The sequence below is a fragment of the Pagrus pagrus genome (genome assembly GCF_965226575.1).
Source record: "Pagrus pagrus genome assembly, chromosome: 24".
NCBI classification, from domain to species: domain Eukaryota; kingdom Metazoa; phylum Chordata; class Actinopteri; order Spariformes; family Sparidae; genus Pagrus; species Pagrus pagrus.
In genome coordinates this window covers 6,099,960-6,121,584 of record NC_140206.1, presented here as the reverse complement: position 1 = coordinate 6,121,584, position 21,625 = coordinate 6,099,960, and the positions used below count along the sequence as shown (strand labels likewise).

The 21,625-nt window shown below is 42.6% G+C and overlaps 1 protein-coding gene across 4 annotated transcripts in view; it reads right to left on the bottom strand.

Annotated features, from left to right (window-relative positions):
• Positions 1-21,625, bottom strand: part of tns1a (tensin 1a) — a 99,086-nt gene that overhangs the window by 56,910 nt on the left and 20,551 nt on the right. For all 4 annotated transcript variants that reach the window (XM_084347587.1, XM_084347589.1, XM_084347588.1 and 1 more), the window contains exons 2-3: positions 17,317-17,431; positions 13,608-13,645 (exon numbers count right to left, since the gene is read on the bottom strand). In XM_084347587.1, coding sequence (XP_084203713.1) covers positions 13,608-13,645; positions 17,317-17,431 — 153 coding nt within the window. The remainder of the gene's footprint in view (positions 1-13,607; positions 13,646-17,316; positions 17,432-21,625) is intronic.

Below are 21,625 nucleotides of genomic sequence, written 5' to 3'. Positions count from 1 at the left end.
TTGTGGACTTCTCTCCACTGGAAGGGCATCCGAGAGGGCACTTCCATTGCCCTCTGTACCCCTGTTGAGTCCACCAGTGATCCATCCATCCATTATCTGTAACCACTTATCCTTTGCAGGATTTGTGGGGGGCCAGGCAAGTGGTGAGTACACCACTTCATCACAGGGCTGAGTCTCATTTCTAGGCTGTCAAACACCAACGCTCTGGGTTAATGGCTCGGGTCCGACGCCTAGCGTCATTACTTGTCGACCTGGGAATGAGACTCAAAAATCAATTCTTCAGAATCACTTTAAAAGTTACGTAGTGTTGTTTAGAGCAGGTTTTAAACCAGAACTCACCTGATTTGCTAGATCTTGGGTTCAGGTCTTTAACTCGTGGGAAACAAAGACGAGGCTGAAAACAAGCATGTTCTCATCATTACTGGATGGAGCCGATGTCAGACGGCGCTGATGGGTCTGTTCCGGACACGCTCGCCTATCAGTTCCTGTTTAATTAGGGGTGGCTACAGGATGAGTTCTCTCATTCGACCACTAATAGCACAGTGAGGCGAGAATAAAGACACAACGCCAAGCCAAAATCAACGGTGTACACAGAGAAAAGTGCAATAAAATATATACTCACGAGAACACAGGATGCTCAAAAGGATCCTTAAATGCTTCTTTGCTGCAATTCCACGAAAACCTCAATTTATGTGTGTGTCTGCAGCTTTCGTGTGAATGAACCAGATTGTGTAACTTTATATTGAAATTTCTTGCTGTTCACTTTTCCTCGCCAGCCTGTCACTTATTGACAGAAATAAGTTAGTGGGCAGCCTGGGCCTCTTGTGTGGTTGCATGTTAAATGCCATCCTCCCCGGGTCACTACTGCTTTTATAACACTTCCCGGCACATACTTTGGAGCTGACGCAGCTGCAGCTCACAGTTTACCAGCCGCACTTTTTGTTTGTGAACGGCAGAATATCTCGCAATCCAATCTGAAAAACAAATGCGATGCGTGACGCGGGAAAACAAACTCCGTCTCTGCACAAACATGCGAGAGGAATTTGTGTTTGGCAATCAAAGTTTGGGGATGATTTCCTGCGATTTATGGCATTTTCTCTCGGCATTTCTCTTGCGGTTGCCAAGGTTTCTGATGTGTCAAAAGATGAACGGCCCCGAGGGAAACTAGGTATGTTATTAAGGCAGACGGAGGAGACAAATAGTTCAAGAGGGATCGCAGCATCACTCTCTGAGAACATCTTCGTGTTATGAGACACGAGGGAGGCGTGAGTTAGGGCTCGTTTGGCGGTGTAAGAGGGTTTCTGGGCAAGGTGGGGAAAGTGGTGGAGTCTTTTCCCGTGAGACTTATGACCAGTTTGAAGAGCGTGATGCCGAGGTTATGTTTTCTTCAAAAATGCTCGAGGAAGATGCCAAAATGTTGCAGCAATAAACTCATTCACTGCATTCCTTTCTGTTGTTTTGTCTCCTTAGCGGGAGACAGGACATACAAGCCTCGCGACCTCTTGACCACTCGTGTTTAACTGCCACCCTCGTGTTAGCTCAAGGTCAAAGGTGAATGATTGCCATCATCAGTCTGCATCCTCCCTCGAAGGTGTCAGAGAGGAAAAAAGTGAAAGGGAAGGCGAAAGGGAGAAAGGACATTTCCTGCAAACACTATACCTGACCAGCTGCTCGACTTCAACGCCGGAGCACAGATGCAGGTTACGCTGAGAGAGAAAACACGTGTTTCCCTGCTGTGTTGACCAGTTGCTCCCCGCGCCACAAATCACCGCTCGTCGGGAGGCCGTGAAAAAGCTCAAACAGCAACTCGAGTGAACTCTGCCTGTCCCGTTCCCGTGGGAGCCGCTTTCCCATGAGCGCGGGACCGATTTATCCAAAACATGCATCCGAAAAACAGCCCTTTTTTTTTGTGTGCGCTACAACTCTTGCTCGAGATCCTGTTTCTGAAGACTCATTTTAAGCCACGAAAGAATGCAAAGAACTCAGAACTCAGAGGACATATTCAACATGCCAAACAGCGAAAAAACTTGCATCTTAAAAATCTCCCCCATCCAGATGTCTTACCTGCACACCGGTGCCACTTTTTCTCACGCTCTCTCGTCTCTCCCCCTCTGCCTCGTCTCTACCTCTGCATTCTCCCTGCCTTCACACCCCCCTCCAGGAGAGAAACAGAGCGAGAGAGAGGGAGTACCAAATACAGACACTTTCCTCCTCCTCCTCCTCCTCCTCGTCCTCCTCCTCCTCCGCCCCTCTCGCTCAAAACAACAGCAGTAATCCCGAACGCGTGCCAGAGAGCTACTGAACTCGATTCTGTGTATGTGTGTGTGCGCAGCATGTGGATGTCTGTGCAGCCTCTGGACCGGACCAGGATACACTCTTTATGCTGCCGCTGCTGCTGCTGCTGCTGCTGGCTTCGGTTCCTCCTCTCAACTGCCAAGAAATGTTGAAACACGCTATATAAGGCCAAGAGAGCGGCTCGGGGCTCCTTGTGATTCCGGTACCCAAAACGAGAGAGCAAAAAGCCGTCCGGGGGCAGACAGTAACTGTATCCCTCTGTATCCCTCCCTCTGCTACCCAGCTCTGTCTGTCTAGCTCTCTCCCTTTCTCCTCCCTCTCTGTAGCTGTTGACACATGCTTGACAGAGGGAGTGAGAGGGAGAAGAAGTTTTCTGTTCTCGTTTCTGCACTGCAGCAAAATCTCTCTCGTGAATACGGCTTCTGAAGACCCTCCTGTTTTTGGCTTTGTTGACATTGGCTTTGCTTCCTCGTTATCTGACTCCGCTGATGAACGTGTCGAAGACAACGATTGGCATTTTTGTTTCTTTTAAATATTCTTTTCTTTTAGTCTGGTTTTATTCAAACCCAATATGTAGATAGACAAAGTTTTTAACCCTATGCTAAAAAAGACAATAAAACACTGTTATATCAACGAATTCGGAAATATTCCTAGTAATGTTATATGTTATGTTTGGTCTGTGCATTGTCATATGTATATATATGAGTATGTATGTATGTATGTATTCTACATTTAAGTTTGGGGTCAATGAAAATCAAGCAATTCTCATAAAACTGCGCAAAATCATGAATAAAAATGTTGAGGTTTTGTTTTTTTCAGCTTTTAAAGGGGCAATGACAACAAAAAAGTGAAAATTCTGCCTGTACAATCAGAATATGTTGATGATGTTTCAATACAAATAGGCTCGTTTCATGAATTTTGTAAAATTAGTGTATTGTCCCTTTAAGCAAAACCATCCGAACATGCTGCTTCATGACAATCAAGAAAAATTCAACTTGATTTCAGACTTGAAACAACCTCTAAAAGCACAGTATGTCACTTCTGCAGTTAGGGGTTTGAACATTGTTGAAGATATTTGGGACAAAGACACAATTCAACCAAATATAAAACGATGGTCGAGTCTTTTTTTAGACATATATCGCAGAAATGTTACATTTGTAACGATGGTAACACTGATGCACCTTTCTGCATAACACTGAATATTTTTTGCGATTCATTTTTAGTGCTTTAAGTTTTAATCTACACTTTCAATACAATACTTTACTCCTTTTTACTACTTTGTCTTTATTCTATTGTATTCTTATGTTTATGAACATTTTATCTTAACATGTGCAAATATATATGTAGCATTTAATATAATAATAATAATTATTTTTCGGTATACAGAGAATCTTAATCACAACTTCTGTCTCATCTTCAGTATTCTGATCCCGCTTCTCCCACGTGCCATTTTTAATGCTCATATGGTCGATAACGACACGATAAAGTGATTTCTACAGCGATCAATGGTTGGATAAAGTTCCCTCTATCATCCCCTCCCAGTGGAGAAATATGAAAAAATGCCCCAAAGGCGTTGATGCCCAAAGACTTCAGCCGGTGCCGTTTTGATTTTTCTTGCCCCTGGCCCTCAGACAGCCTGAGTCCGCCACTGCTAGCAGTGAAACCCCCCAAAAAATCACCAAATTGTATGTGGGAAATCAAAGACCATTCCTCTTAGAGTTGGAGAAAAGTTGCACAACTATACTTTTACTTGTTGACAGCTTCTATCTATGAGGACGCACATGCAGGCACATTTACTCCAGAAGAAAACCTGCAGTCAACAGACAGACAACCCCGAGATCCGTCTTTCTAAAATACTTGGGAGGAAAATATTTGCTCCCGTCGGGTTGAACTCAGCTCTTGACCTCCAGCCGAGGACTGAGGTAAATTGGGCCATCAGTCATCTGCTAGCACCCGGTTATTAGGCCGCCCGTACCGTTTGTCTGCCAGCGCTATCTCCCGACTACGCCGCCGCATCTATACCGCTGAAGGGCATCGCTATGGAGAAGAGCTGTGATGGCTCTTTGATGTGACGTGTTTGCGCCGGGGAAACAGACTTGCCTCTGTGAAGGGCTGCTGAGGAATGAGGAGGCTTGGCTCTCCTGAATGTGAGTGTGTGTGTGCGTCTCATCGTTTTCTCACTCCCTCACCCTCCTCCCCCCTTCTCTCTCTCTGCTGTTCTACCTTTTTCACTCTCATGCTTGGATAGCTGCTCTCTTTTCCATGCCAACATTCTTGAACGCTCCTCATCCCTGCCTCCATGCACGTCTTACTGTGTTTTTGGTCGTGCTCCATGCACTTTCTGCCTTCGGAAGATAAAGCAGATAAAACAGGAGAAACCTTAGAAGGAAGAAAGCCTCCGCAACATGACAGAAAAGGGAGACTTGGAAGCCCGTTCAAGGGAAAAGTGTGGATTTATGGTCCAACTCCTTCTCATCCGTTGATGTCGATGTTAAATACCGACTTTCAAATTTTTTAAATATAATATTTTTTTGTCACCACATATGGCAAATGTTTCTGCTGGATGTATATCAACCAATAGATGAAAAAGTTGACCCCATGACACATGTTGAATGACAGAAATACAGAAAGAAAACACAGATATAAAGACATTTGTTGAAATAAATAGGGGAGAAATGCAAAGGGAAAATAATAGAGGAATAAATACATAAACAAAAGAAGACAAGTTCTGGTATCTTATTAATTTTTGGGGGTTTTTAAAATTATTTTTCAAACTTTATACATTTTTGTCTTTGTTGTTGGTTATTTTAGCTGTGTTGTTTTAGAAAGGTGCAATATAAATAAAGTTTATTTATTGTTATTATTATTAAATGAATAAATTAAATAGATTTGTTTTATTGGTAAGTAAATAAGTACTCAGTATATATAAGTAAATAATAAGGGAATAAATAAGGGAATTAATACAAAAGTAATTAAAAATATATTTAATTCTGTCACATTTTGTGAACTAATTAATGCCTTTATTTTTAATATTAATAATTGAGTCATTTATTTATTTTTGATTTTGGCAGTTTTGATCCTCCATAGATATAAACCTAAACGCCCCTTGTTTGAATGTGGCTGAGTACGTTTGATTTCTCTCTGTTCCATGTTTCCTGTCATCGGTCCACTGTTGTGATCCAATATTAAATAAAACGTGCCAAATAACACCAACATACTTATATATTTTTCTAATTATTTAAATCCTCACAAGCCAAGGAAAGTGTTTTGTTAGGACGCCTTTTTAAAGAATAAGAACAACACAATTTAGTGTCTAACTGAGCAATGCTGACATTTTAAAGTCGTTACATGTTCTAGCGAGCTAGCCGAATTAGCTATGTAGCCCGCAAACAGATGATAGTGGTGTGTTTTACCCTGGTAGATGATTGTTTGGTCGATTATTCAGCATCTGAAGGTGCAGGACAAGTGAACATTAGCTAGAAAGCTAATGATGGTCATGGTTCAAAGTCCGTGGCTGTTTTCTGTCTGACTGACTGTTCAACAGAAATATAATTTGATATTGAAATTTATCATCATGGAACAAAAAAAAAGCTTGACCCCTTTGCTGACATCCTCTTCTTTCTCTTTTATATTTGATTTCATGTTCAAAATCCCGCTTTTCTCTTTCTACCACTCATCGAAATGTTCGATGCCGTAACAAACTCACACATGCTGAGCTACATAAACAGTCCAGAGTTTTACAGTCGGTGGTTAAACGGGGTTGCGCCCATGCCTCCTGAAACATGAAAGACATTCTGGGGTTGCATTTTATAGAGCATGTCATTTGCCAGAGGTCTGATTAAAGGCCTCTCCCAGTTTTTCACACATCCACCCGTGTTCGGATTAAAACGTCGGGATGCCAGGATTACAAACCTCTAAACACTTGACCTCTAAATTCAGCACCGGAGGAGGCCCGGCTTAGCTCGGGTCGGGCTGGAATGTGCCTGAATGGACTCGGAGACAAGCAGTTCTGTTTGAGAGTCACTCAGCAACAGTAAAAGTATGCTGTAACAGGTACAGACCCTGAGAGGTTCCCTTCCTTCGTCTAAAAATGCTTAGCTGTTTCTTGCACATCAGTGCTCGTGTTATGTAAGCAGCGAGCGAGCTCAGCCTGACAGAAAGGGATTGTGGGCCACTGGAGATGAAACGGGACCGTCGGAGTCTCCTCACAGCAATAATATCCCCTGGATTTTCTTTTGTGTGACAGAAGAACTACTGGATCTTCTAAAAATAGACATTCAGCATGTGGCTGGAGTGCCAAATCTGCTTCAAAACATTAAGACCAGGAAGTACTCTTTGGGGGAAAACCTGGGTTTGGGGAAAACCTGCTCGTTAACAGAAGCATTAGCACAGGACATTTTTCTTTAAAATACTAAAATAATATTCTTGTGACACTCTCGCAAAAAAGGTTTTAACAAAAGATTAATTACGGGTCATTTAGCAACATTTTTAGGGATTTTTGTTCCAATTTTAAGGTAAATAATGAAGTAAACTAACCTTCACACTGACAGAAAGACATATCAATGCGTGGTTTGGTCTCTAATGTCTCTAATGTCTCGTACCCGTCTGTTATTTTATTCTTGGACTGCAGCCGTGACTCACTTCCTAGACGTCCTGTTTCAACCCCTTGTTCTGCTCCAGGATCTGTGAACATCTACGACTCCAGGAAGTGGAAAAAAGCCTGATTACGGGAGCACTTTGTTCGCCTCCGGCTGACAGCAGCGATAAGTAAACAAGGCGTGAGATTTTTTTTTTTAATTCACTTTGCCAATGTACAGTGATGAAAAGTGCTGTGACTGAGTGGTGGCAGTCAGATTTGTTCCCTTAACTGAGAGAAGAACCTGGATTAAATGTCCCCGCATGGTCCAGGCTCGGCCCGCTGACCTTTACTGTTATTATTCGAACATAACAAAATTCTTGCTGTGAAGAATTTGCTTGAAAACAGACCCATCCTTGTATCCGCTGCAGACTAGACACTAGAAGTTTGTTTTCGTTACTCAGGCTTGGTCACTTTCTACAAGGTTATTTTCCCTATATTCACTATAAGTGACTGCAATGGGCCTCCGAACCACCAGGGGGCCCCGTGCAGTGATGTTTATTTAGGGGCGTTTGTTTATGAAGTTTTATTCACCCTCGAGTTTATAAGCAATGGCGTCAGAGCTTTACTGCTCGCTTTCACAAGACGGTCTACGCCAGTCACTTAAATTTTTGCCAGTTCTTCCGAGCACTGAGTGTAAAAAAGGGCCACATAGCGAGCTAACATTATCCACGCAAGGAAATCAGGCGTATGTTGGTGCAAATGGTAAATACTGTCAACAATATGTACAAAGCTTATTGTGAAAAGTGAAGTAACTGACTTAAGTAACTACGACTTACGGTTGACTCTACGGTAACGTTAGCTTCGCGCCCAACCTTTCTGATAACATTACAGTGCTTTTTCATCCTTATGTTAAGATGTTACTTCACTTTTTGAACAGTAAATAATGTAAACAGTATGTAAAAAGCTAACTGTGAAAATTGAAGTAACTCATGTGATCACTAAGGTTGGAGGCGAAGGTAATCTTACTGTAAAATCAACAGGAAGTCAACAAAAATGTATATACGTTATGCTATATTCTGCAAGTGCAGAAGTTAAGCTCGTAGACTAGACTCAGTTACTCTCAGTAGACGTTTTCAGTGGTTTAATCTGAGCTCTCGAGTCTAAACAAAACAGAAATAGCTGCACTGCGATGTCAAAATGACTCTAACTGGCATATATCTTGCATCACAGCCGTTACTCCAAGTTTCCCAAACAAATTTGTCTTGCGGCTGAGGTAGAATTGCAGCGGCGACACATATGACATGTCACGCTGGACCGCACTGTACTTTCTTTTCTTTCACAAACATGTAAACAGCATTTTCTAAAATGAGCACCCTCCACCATTGTTGTTTACACGAGGAACACTCGAAGCTTCTTGCCTAACCTCTTCCCATCATTCCTCTCTGGCCTGCACCGCTCCCTGCCAAACCTCGCCTGTGTCTTCCAACCCGCCGGCCCGTCGAAACGGCGCAAACCACTGCAGCGGCATTCCAGGAGGCTCCTCCAAGACATGGCAGGGATAAATCACAGGGAATAATGAGGGCTTGTTTCCACGGAGAGGGTGAGAGAGAACAGAGTCGACACACAAGCGCACTGACGGTACGCCGTCGGGTGGATCTGTTTGCATATTTTTGTTGGCGCTGGTGCCAAATCGAATACGGAACCCGGGCGGTGTTGATCTACATGTGACCCTGAAGGAGTTAACCCACGAAACAGTAGGAAACATTCATGAAATATCGGCACGTTGCCACAGTGATGACACATACATACTGTTTTGGGTCCAGACGCACTGCTGTGCTGGACATAAACTGCAGGTAAGAAGCATGAAATTTAACAGTCAGTGGTCCTTATAAAAACGCTGTGATGTGTGTTCAGGTAACAATTTTCCCCTCGCAAACACTTCCAAGATCTGATTCCAGAAATCTGTTGCAAGTTTCTCGTAAAATACAGGATGTTTTTAACGTCCAAGGTCCCGAAAAGCTTCAGCTTCAATTATTTTTTCTTAATCTAAAGCTAAATAGGTCGACTGGCTTTCTGAGAAGTATTTAAAGATGCTCTTATCAATATGCATTTATGATAACGATGGATCAAATGATTCAGTATAACGTAAAAGATGATGCATTTAGTCAAAAATGTGCATAAAATTAGTACCTAACTCTGTAGTTCCCTTTGGCTTTTTGGAGCTTTTTAGCACGTTGTTTTGGTTTTTCAAAAATTCTGGTAGGAAGCTGTTTTCAGTGAGTTAATGACGCATCCCTGATTAGTGCAGATTTGTTCGGCGGTATGGGAGGACACCACTTGGAGAGCGTCATCGTTTGGTCCATGAACTCCACCTGGATAGCGCCCAGTGTCTGGCTCCCTACTTGGGAGCAACACCTCATCCCGAGAGTCTCTTTCCATTCACAAGCACTTCTCGTCCACTACGGTCTCCTCGAAGCACAGTTTTGTTTGAGGCACCAAGCAACATAATACAAACTTGGAGCGACTCGATGGACCTCTGATGGAATGTTTATATGTATTTTTTGGCCTATATGACAGTATCCGTTTCACCCTGGAGCCGAACGTGTCATGTCAACCAGCGCGCTTAAGAAAACATTTAAAACTTCCATTAGAAGTATTGTAGTAGCAGCAGCAGGACATCTGGTTGCCTTTCTCCAAAAGTTGATTGTGTTTTTTGTGGCACGCTGCTTTGTAAACTTCACGGTTTGAGAAAGATGCTCTGAGGAAGATCTGTGTGACAGAAATGATCTGGGTGTCTTCAGTAGAGATACTGTACAGATGCATCAACTTCTCTTCATTGACAAGAAAAAGCAGCAAAAGAAGATTGAGCTTGGATGCTAATGTTGTTTAGTGTCCATGTCTGCCATAACACCTTTAAAGGTTGATCATATGCCGGATGTATGTTTATTTCTGTTCTATTATTTACAATTAACATTTTTATTTATATTCGTATTTCTACAGAAGAGTAGTGTTTTTGCCTGTTGGTTGTTTTAACTTTAACTTCAACCTATTCTGCTGATTTGCTTCCAGTTCGATTCACACATGTGACGATTATCTACGTTTATGTGAAGCATTTTATGAATGAATCTTGCCCGAATGATTTATGACATCAAGATTTCCCAGCAAAACTTCACTTTCAAAATCACGCCAGAGAGGCCACAGCTCCAGAGTCACTCACCAGACTCCTGTCTAACAGAGAGCCTCTGTCTCCAAGCCCTCGACTTGGGTGTCCGGCCAGATTTCGGGGAGTATCCCAGCCACAACACTCCTGTCTCGACCAGCCGCCACCTCGCTATAGACAAACCATAACAACTGCGCCGAAGTCACTGAGTCTATAGAAAACGTGTCGGTCGCCGAGCCTCGGGGCTCCAGAACCAGACGTCCACACGGGGATGGCTGCGGTCGGAACGGAAGGGAAAACAGAAAAATGAAGAAGTAGCCAGAGACGATTCTTCATTAAAGCATATTAGTCACATCTGTCTTTTTGATGTTGCACAGACATTTTCATAAGCTTTTGAATTTAATGATAGAACCGCACGAGGAAGTTTACCAAGAGAGGGAAACATATCAGTGGTCGTTCCACTGACAACAAGATCATTTGAGAGTCATTAAGCAGATGAGAAAGTAGCTGTATTCTCACAGTATGATAGAGGGTCGAACAAACTAGATTTTTCTTGATGTTGATTACAGCACATCCACCTTGAGATGCCGGTGACCTCTTCACGTTGTTGCACTTTCTCTGGTCGCCAACAGAAGTCAACAAACGCCCCTTAATGCTCCTTTATTTCAAAAACAAAGGAGCCATTTATGTAAAGTATGATATCAGATCTCGAACTCAAGCTTCTCCCCCGATGTCAGTGTTGTTACAGATGGTTGGTAAGTTTAAATTGCACCCACAGCCATAGCGAGGAGTCCAAATACCGGAGTGTGGAGTTGGACTTTAGACTTTACGTGACAAAATCAAGAAGGACTTGGACTTGAGCCCCAAAGACTAAAAAGGTATGTTCTTGAGAAAGTGTTCGAGGAATCAATTGATCTCCCTTAACTTCCTGAATCAACGAACGTTAACGCTCTTCATGCCGCATCTGAAGCTGCAGGAGAAAACAAAGAAGAGCTAATGCTACGTTGCTGGTTAGCATTTGTATGAATATCACTGGGAACAAATACAAAATCCTGAAGAAAAATTAGCATCAGCCTTTAAAAATGCATGTGTTACTAGCTCCCCACATTCCCAGAGACAACTCATGACCTCAGTGCGTTCAGTAGCCTACATATGGTCTTGATGATCGTAACAGGCAGTAAATCTATGTATGATTATTAACAACTATTTCAATTTCAAACCATCTAAATCATCCAGTAATTATCACATCAGTGACCTCAGGAATCACTTTCAATCAAGATTATAAACATATTTAATCCATTACAGTGTACTGTAGTATAAATAAGTGTCATATATATTGTCTCCCATCGTATGTTAAAAACATTTACCGTCGTTAAAATCAGTCGGCCCCATTAAAACGCCATAAAAACACACATTAAACGTACCATTAAAACATCCAAACAACTGTCTTTGAATGTCCCGTCGAAATAGGGGAAGTAGCGGCGGCTTGAAATAACAAACACATTAAATGAAATCAACGCAGCGCGGCTGTTATCTTCACGTCTGGCGAGCTGCAAACCGCTGGCGACGACCTCACTGTGCCCCATGACAAATTTACTGTTCAAGGTCAGCGGCGTGTCAGCTGAAGAAAGCATCGCCGTCCGCCTGGATCCACACGGGTGTTTGCACAAAGACTCGACTTTTACGGCCTCGAACAACAGGCGCTGCCGCATTGTGTCCTGATTGTGTTTACACGAGGGTCGTCTCACTGGATAGAGCCAACGTGAATGTTAAAACAATTAAGGGATTAGCACATTAGCACGTTAAATTTGTGCCAAAGCTTTAATTTCTAACCAAATTCCCACACATTGACACCTCTCACTCCTCCTCCCTCCTCACATTTCCTCTCCAACGTCTGTCAATGACTCACGACTCCGGCGATCCCCGATTATTCCCCCGGCTGCCGCCACAAATGGCTTTGCCTGGTTTTTGGAGGTATTTGGGAGATTTTTCCTCGGATGTTTTTGGGAACACTCAGCTTTTTGTTCCCGGGTAGAGCGATGGTTTCTGGGAGAGGAGGTAAGAGTCAGGGCAGACATTTGGACATTTTCTCCCCGGCAGTCACAACTAAAACCACTAAGAATAGCCTTGTCACGCTCTTTCTCCCCTCCGCCCTTTCCCTGCCTTCTCTCCGTCATTCATTCCTCCCTTCCTTCCTTTTCATTTACTCTCACCATGAGCTCTTCCCGTTTCCACTGCAGATCGGGATCGAATGCAGCGAGTGTGACTGTGGAATATGTGACGAAGCACCACATGGTTTTACCTCCTCGACAGTTTTCAGGGATATTTCAGGATACAAACATCCTGCAGCTCAGGATGTGACTTCCTTTTCTTATTTTTTATTTTGCTGCAAATGTGAGATTGTTTAGCAGTTTGTTCTTGAAGAGGCTCAACCAAATCTACTTTAAGACGAGCGATGCACCTGTTAAACTGGTGTTTCAGGTAACGTATGACCCAGGAGGGACACATCTGTTCCGGAAAAGATGGTTTTTGAGTAATAAAAGCATGAGTTTGGAGGCCTGGGGGTTTAAAAATCTATGACAAACATTACTCTGAAACTAAACAGTCTTAGCTTAACATCTGGGATCACATATGAATGTTTCTCTTTTTCGTTTCATTTCAATATGAGCTCCACAACCAGGAACATGCTGGTGTACCCACGTCACCCCCTACATGACGAGATGAACGGCCTAAGAAGCGCCCACAGAAAACCGTCTCATCTTACCAAGGTGTTAGAAGGAGAGGTTCAAGCGATCCTTTGTACCGACAGCCATACTTTTACACAACACCGCCTGCTGTAATGACCTGAGTCTCAGCCAACTCTGTGGTTTCTGAGGCCCACAGCTGGGTGGCCACCCCTCATTGACTCCACATTGACTGTATCTCTGCCAGTAGTTCTCAAACCCTTTCCACGACAAGGACACCTACACTGACACAAATTAGACCACGAAACCCAAATGTGATAAGATTTTGGCTTTGGGATGTTTTAATACAGAAACTGGGTGAAGCCCAGGAACCAAACAGTCGTATATTATGTTACTGTGTTTCTTACGGGTGAAATTACAGTGAAAGAAATGTAGTTTTTACAGGCCGAGTCGCCGTGACGTTGCAGTGACAACAACAGTTACCTCCGGGGAGAAACAAAGTTGTTTATTGGTGTTGTCGTAACCGTAACAATTAAATATAAGTAGTTAAACACGATGGTCCAACATATCTGATGTTTCTGCCAGTTTTGGCCATAACATAACATAAAACAAAGAATAATAACCATCGTTAATAAATGGTAATCATATCGTAACATTTATATTATATGGTTTATAAACCATTTATAAAGGTTGGAACTTTTTATCGGTCATCCAAATACTGTTGAAAAGATGAACTACACAGTTTTTATTAAACATTTACAAAGTATTACAAACATCAGTTGCAACTTTACAATAAATAATAATAATATTTACATGTCTGCCTCTGTGTAACAACCTCCACAGTATCAAGTCATTAGTAATAAGGAGTAAAAGATGTTCAGTGTCTTACCTTCACTTCACATTTTTTATGGCAGGACAGCTTGCACGCTGAAAGAACAGAGACAAAGTTATGTAAGTAATGTTTCCTCTAAAGAGCAGACAGCTGTTAAAAAATGTCACTGAACAGCAGAAATACACACTCCTGCACACTTGAGATCAATGCATGAGAATCTATTGTGTCAGATAAATAAAGGATATTTGACGTTTCTTTCAAAATAGTTGAAGTATGGACATGATTCTCTGTAATGACGCTGCTGAATGCACCGAGAGGAAAACTGCAACAAGGTCAGCTCTCATCCTGATGCTAACGTGCTGTGGTGCTGCCCCCAAGTGGCCACATGGAGCAAACATCCAAACAGCCATCCATTCATTTGCTTGTATTTCACATTTTGATTAAAGTGCTTAAAAGACGGAGGTGTTAAAATGGTTAAACCTTGAAATAACAAGCTGAATGAAGCAGTTCAAATGAGCCCAAACTGTGATTGGAAGCTTCCTAAAAGAGGTTTTTAAATATGAATTAGTTGAGTTAATTATTTATGTCGTCATTAGAAGCAGACAGAGTCGGAGCAAGTCGACCTCCAGGCATGAAGCGGGCCATGTTTTGACGTCCGGGCAGGTACGACCCTTGACCCCCCCACACACCTGCTGCCTCGCTGTCAAACTAGGTGGTCCCCAGGTGGTGCGAGTGTGTAGTCGGGGATGTGTGAGCGGTGGAGAAGTGATGACGGCGGCGAGGCTGTGTGAATGTCCTGGGTGGTCTGACGGAGCAGCAGACTGTTGGAAAAACAGTCTTCGGTTGATTAAGGTGAACCGGTGTGATGGTGATAAATGGATTAGTTGGTAGTTTTGTGTGTGAAAGCGCTGATTGGTAATTATTTGGAGATGGTTAGCGTTAAGTGGATGTTTGTCCGTCCTATTAGAGAGGCAGCTGTCCAAGCTAGTGTGGTAATGTAACTCTGGCAGGTGTTGAGCTTTAAAAACATGCGGTGAAGAGTTCCTTCTTGACTTTCAAAGTAAAAGTCATTTTTCGTCCAATCACCAGCTTTCGATCAACTTTTAAATGAATTGCCAAAGTCAAAATTCTCTGATTCAGGCTTCTTAAATGTGAATATTTTCTGGTTTCTTTCCTCCTCTATGACAGTAAACTGAATATCTTTGGGTTGTGGACAGAACAAGACATCTGAGGACGTCATCTTGGGTTTTGGGAAACACATTTTTAACAATTTTCTGACATTTTATAGCCCAAACAAGTATTGAAAATGATCCCGGTTGCAGCCATAGTTGCCATCCTGAGGTCATGTGACGATATCCGTGCATATACTCGATGAATCCAGAGTATATTTCTAAACTCTTAAAAAGTCAAAAGTGCAGTCGTCTTCCTTGGTTCCTCTCTGCTTGTGCAAATAAGTGCAGATGTTTCATTACGAGTTTCCTCTGCGATACATCGTGGAAACCTGGAGCTGATGCGTGCAGGCACCAGAGGGAATCATTATCATCATGTGGTTTTATACACTCTTAATGAGTCCCCGCATATCCACGGGAGGCACGAGTCGATCCTCACGCTGCTTCATCTCAGGGAAGAACAAAGGAAAACATGCACAGACCAAGCAGATAAACTACAGACGCAATGCACGCAGGAATATATTTGACTTTTTGTTGGTCACAATGTGCTGATCGAAGCTCAAGTGACACATCAGTTTGTTCTCCTGACTTTCCGTCGGCGTGAGGTCGACCGGATAATGACTGAATCTTCGTTTTTGGGTGAACTGTTCCTTTAAGGGGGTGAAACAGTAAATCAGCAGGTAACAATGCAATCTCAGTTATTTGGGGCATGTAAGTCCTCAACATCTGCACACATCTGCACACCGCCCCTATTGTCACATCTTATCTCTTGGCCGCCAGCCCTCTGGCAACGTGGCCTTTTTACTCGGGCGCCTAGCAACACTTCCTGGTAACGGCGAAAGGGCAGGGAGGATGCTCAGATGAACGGGTGTCCGTTCGTTTTGCCTGCGAGGGGAAGAGGCTCGCGTTTAATCGCGCAAAAAGATACTTCTTGCTGATTAAAGCGGCCGTAAGACTCCAGGAGGCAGTTTCGGGGCTTTTAGCTGGATGACTTTAAGCTTTACGCGCTCGGCGAGGAAAGCTTATTGCGGTCTACTGTATTTTAACATGGAGGATGAATGAACAAAAGAGGGATGAAAGGGAAAGTAATTCTCCTGTGCTCGCCTTTGCACTCTCTTTCCTTTGTTTTCCACGTCTATCTCCCAATCCCCCCATACCCCAATTTCTCTCTCTTTATTCTGCCTCGCTCTCCCCCCCCACCCCTCACCCCTCTTTCCCTTTTTTCCCCTCTTATCTAGGCTAATGCAGCAGCAGCAGCAGCAGCAGCCATGCTAATTTTAACAGCAAATCCTCAGCCAAAGCCCCATACAGGCCCGCTCTCTCCTGCAGCCGGGGCTTCTGAGTGTTTGTCAACTCGGCTCCTCGCTAAAAGGCGCCGTGTTTGTAGTTCAGAGAGGAGAGAGAGGGAGTGGAAGTGAGTACGAGAGAGACAGAGGGAGGGAGACAAGAAAGGAAAATGTGAGGCAGCCCGGGAGTCCTCTAATGTTAATTTCCCCTGGACTTTTCTCCGAGTTACAATAAAACCTTTAGTTCTTCTAAAATTAGAATCGAAAAACATGTGACTGGGTTGTGGAGGAAGACGGGGAGGCTTAAAGGGAGGGAGGGAGGGAGGAAGAGGGGAGGGGAAATCAAAGCTGAAACAGCAGACATGTGCAGAGATACAGTTCGTACTGTACGCTCAGAGCAGTTCAAACAAAGATGGTCAAACTAAACAAAGGAGAGGGATGCACAGATGGAGACAGAGTGGGAATTTGAAAGGAAGAAGTGCGTAGTTTTGGGTAGATTGTGCTGCAAACCAACATTTGCTGATCTAAATACTCGATATTGTTCTCTTCTGACATGAAGTGATGCATCTTTCTGTTTCTAGAAACACTCTGTACCACTGTAAACTGAATATCTTTGTCAAAACAGGCAATTTCAGTCATACCAAGCACATTTTTTACTCTTCTAGGACATTTTAAGTTGAATAAGTTAATAATAAAATGAGTTTGATGGTAATTGTTGTTTGCAGCCACATTTAAAACCATCTTGTTGTTTCACAGCTAGCACCGAGCTAGCAGGTTATGCAAAATGTGGCAAAACAGCACATGTGGCAAAATAATAAATACTTATATTTCAGTGTGTGCACCTGTTGTTATTATATAATCTATGTTTTGTAGCATAAAACAGCCCTTTGACAATCTGTGTTATTTATTTATTCAAGGTGCAATATGAACTGGCTGTGTGTTAAAGTCATACTAAAAAAAAGAAAGTCAGTTAGTTAGCTCAGTTAGCTTAGTTAGCCGTGCAGCTAGCGGTCCAGATAGTGAGCTTGGGGCACTGAGGGACTGTTGGATAGATACATAATAGATAGACGTCGTAAATTCAAAACTGTTATTACTTCTTAATTCCCCAATGCATGCTGGGACAGAGTCCAGCCCTGTCAGCCATCTTGAACAGGAACCAGCTGAACATATTCGTGAATGAATCGCTCTCACATCCACTCCGGGAATTTTCACCCGGACGCTGCCTGGTCACAAATCACTCGCTCTAATCTCTCGCCTGCTCGGACTCAAAGTTGAACTCCCAGCGGGGGATCGAACTTCCCCGACACTCACCTTTGCAGATGAGGCCCTCCTTGGTGATGGCCTGCTTGCATATATCACAACTCTTGGCCTTCTTGAACGGCTTCAGCTTGAAGCTGTGTGTGTGGACGCCCTCCAGCTCGTCGGGCTGAGGAGAGAAGAGGAAGGAAGAGAGAGATCAGGAGCAGGTCGGTTGAATCGATGCCAACAGAAACACATTTGGTATTCGGCCATGATATATTCTTCTATGGGTGCACATGGGGGTTTGATTTCTTTGATGGGCTTTGATGGCATTTGGTTTCACTTGTGTCTTTGTTATATTGGATGTTTTTCTTTCTTTTCGCTTCAGGATTCAAGATTTGGGTTAGAAAACAGGTTGTACTCATTTAGTACTTTGTTCTGTTGTTACTTCTAAGAGTAAAACAATCTCTCTAAGGTACAATACTGATGATGATGTCATTTATTAAGCAAATGACCAAATAGTCATTGGTTCCCTTCAGCTTTTCTCCGTATTTATCACTGTAAATTGAATATCTTTGGTTTTTGTTTGACAAAACAAACTTTAATGTATAATCATTCATGGCAGCCATGTTTAAACCATCTAAAGCAATGTTTTTAATTGTTTTTGAGGTACATGTAAGCCAAAAAATGAAAATATGGCGCATACGGCGGCATATAAATGTTTCCCCCCTAAAATATGCTTTAGTGACGCTTTATACTAAGATTCTTGTAATAAGCATTAAGTAATAGTAAATAAGATGCTTATTAACAGTACTGAGACTATATACGTGTTAATAACAGCATTATAAACACATTTATTATTAGATTATAAGGAAGTAAGCACATAAGAAACTTGTTAACAGCTAATAGATGTTTAAGAGCGTTAATAAAAACCTTATGAGCTTCTTATAATTGTTTATAATAACATTGACGGCCCTCATACATATTAACTCATGCTTATTACAAGGACCGTCTTATACAGCGTTACTGTGGTTTATGTTGTTTATCCAGAGATCTTTCACACACTTTTATAACTAACACATTTTGTGTCACAATGTTGCATGCACACACACACACACACACACACACACACACACACACACACACACACACACACACACAAACACTGACATAGTCCGCCCACCAGCAGGGGATGTTTTCACTTTGAAGTTCTCTAATTAAATGACTAATTAATGATGAAGAGGAGAGAGAGAGGAGGAGGAGGAGGGGGGGAGCAAAAAGAAGCCTCACAGCACCCAACAACCTCAAAAACTCCAGGAATGATGTACGCCTGTGTGTGTGTGTGTGTGTGTGTGTGTGTGTTCATACTGTACTGTGTGTGCAGCCTGAGGACACAACAGCTCTAGAAAAACTGCACCAAAACCTGAGCAGAGCGGTGACGCAGGAACACGATTTTTGCCTCCCTCGAAGCAAAGATATCGAAAACACAGATGATGACGATGACGACGACGATGATGATGATGAAGGCGGGGTTGCAGGTGACGTGTGCATGCTGCTCATTGGCAAGATAGCAACAAGGAGGATCCCCCTAAAAAAATCCGATTCCACAACTTATCTCACTTGTTCCTGACGTGCGGTGACATTTCCAACCTTTTCGTTAAAGTGTGACGTTCCCGCCGAACAGCTGCACATTACTCAGCGTTGATTTGATTTGTTTAACCTGGAGCATTCAAAATAAAGCCAAGAACACTGTAACTGGGTCACCAGGATTGCCTTTGAAGGTGCCTTAAATCTGAAGCAGCTCAACCTGAATGCACTGAATGCTTGAGAGCAGAGTCATAAAGTTGCATTTTCCTTCAGACGTCCTTAAAATGTGATTTATTCAACTTTTATTGGTTGTTTGGGTTCGTCTGATGCTATTTTCCCAATCTGAAGGTCAAATTTTTACATAAAAACGAGAGGACAGACGGCTCACCCTCCTGGATCTCCCTCCCCTCCCCTCCACTCTGCTGAGCTCTCCTTTTCCCACCGACAACCTCCTCAGTGAGTCATAATGATGATGTCATTTCCTCTGTGTATTTGTGCAGCTGGGCCGGTCTGGGTTGGGCTCCGCCGGACCGTAAATCTTAGCGGTCTTTATTGAAAACACTATTTTTACAGACACCTTGTTCCAACTATCACCTTGAAAGCACCCTCCAGGAATAATTAACGCTAATTCAACCAATCATGTGAGCGTCTGAGAGGGGTTTCCAATTAAGCGACATATTTCAGCAAAAAAAAAAAATAGAGGAATGCTCGTAAATGCTGCGTCGCCTCCCAAATAAAATAATCATGTCGTTAAGATCCACTTTTACAAGCTGAAGCGAAATAAATCAAACCTCATTGTCGACGAGGCAATTTTCCTCCAGCTATGTAAACATTGTGCAGCGCTCACTGTCACACACTCAGGCTAATGCCTTGTTTTCATATAGCTCTGTAGGTGAGTCAACCCGAGATCCATTCAGTCCAATCAGAACCTGTGATATCAAACATATATACCAAACTTTTCCGTCCATTTTTTTCGGCCCTGAAATGTCTCGATAATGCTCCATGCACATATAAAAACAGATAAGATTAGCTTCTGTCCAATGTCTGTCATGGTTTTGGTTTTTACTATATATGTTTCCTGTTTTATTTTGGAGAATTCATCCTTCAGCTGTGACTTTCCACTTCCTGTCTTTGTCTTTTTCCCGGCTTTATCCTGATTTGTACTTCATTCAGTTTTGTATTTCTCTTTAGTTTTTTTTTTTTCAGTTTTGTTGCCTGCTTTTGAGTTTTTGTGGATTCAGCTTTATGTTAACAAAGCTCGCTTTTCTTCCTGTCTGCCTTGGTGTCTTCTGTTTGGGCCCTTTTTTGATGAACATAACATCGATAAAGAAAAGCATTTCCTTGCGTTGAACATTAGGGACATAGGTGATTACGGACAAAAAACTGTACGTAAACGAGGTGTAATCCTCAACAATTACAACCACTTAAAACCCCAGACACCAGTCAAAAACCTATAGTACTGTAAACTTTGCCACCAGAACACCAGAAAACTATGGTCTCATTTAATTTCTTATTTAGTGTCAGGTTAGGCAACTAAATGGGTTTTCTTTTAAATCAAAATAAAGTGACGGCTAATTTGTTGGCATTCAGCAACAACAAATGCCGTGAATTGTAGCCATTATACACTCATGTTGCATACTAAGGCTGAAAGCTTTCTTGGCTGCACATATAAGTGAACATACACAGGTAGTTTTCAGAGATGTTTCAATGAAACCTTTGGACAGAAAGTTTGATCAACGCGTGCATCAAATTCCAACGACATCTAATGGTAAATGGTAAAAAAAACATATGCAGTCCAACTTCACTGAGAGCACAAGACTACTATACAATTCCTACAACTTGTTCCTGTACAACCACAACTAATTTTAATCACTCCTACCACTGCTGCCACAACCAGAACTACTCCAACTACAAAGGACCCCAGGTGTGAAAGTTGTGTAATCCTTTCCATCGTTGTCTTTGAGCTCATTTTCTGGTTGCCTTCTGAAGCTCCCTGGCTTTTCTTTTTTTCTTTCTCTCTCTCCATGTGCCGCAGTCAATTTGGCTCAAAGCTTTTACAAAAGTGTATTTCTCAGCGTTTTCGCTCCCCTATCTCCCTAAATCTTAATGGCTTTTGTCACACTGTGACACACTCGCTATAAGCTCCGGAGAGGAATCATGGCTGACCTTGGCTGCGCACAGTCAGACACAGCATGTTACAACAGGTAGCTACAAACAAACAATATGCTACACGCATGCTGATAATTCCTGTGAAAAAGCTTAATTAACAGCCACCCCCGCCATCCACCTCTTTAATGACAGTTTTCCTTTCATGAGTTGGTTGATATATTGAACCGCAGCTCAGGTTTAAACAGACGGACAAGCACAGACAGTTTCATTAAAGTGAAGGGATGTAATCTGAGCTGACCGATATCCATCATGATTATCGGAGGGCTGCAGAGACGGGGCAATGCAAGACGAAAGCAAACAAAGCGGTATCATATGGAAAATTATGTTTTAAAATGTCCTTCCTTTCCCTTCCTTTGCCAGTGAAACTGTTAAAAAGCAATTTACCTAATGCAGGTTCAATCCCATGTTCCCAGGGTTTTATAATCCTCAATTCTACACATGTGCTCTCCAGGGTCCTATGTTCCCAACTTCTCCAGGTACATGTGTGCTCTCCCAGGGTCTGTATTCCCAGGGTCCTACACTCCCCAGTTCTACATATGAACTGTCCTAGCGTCCTATGTTCGCCAGTTCTGAATACATTTGTTCCCAAGGTCCTAGGGTGCTCTGTTTTGAGGGGACCTGGGAA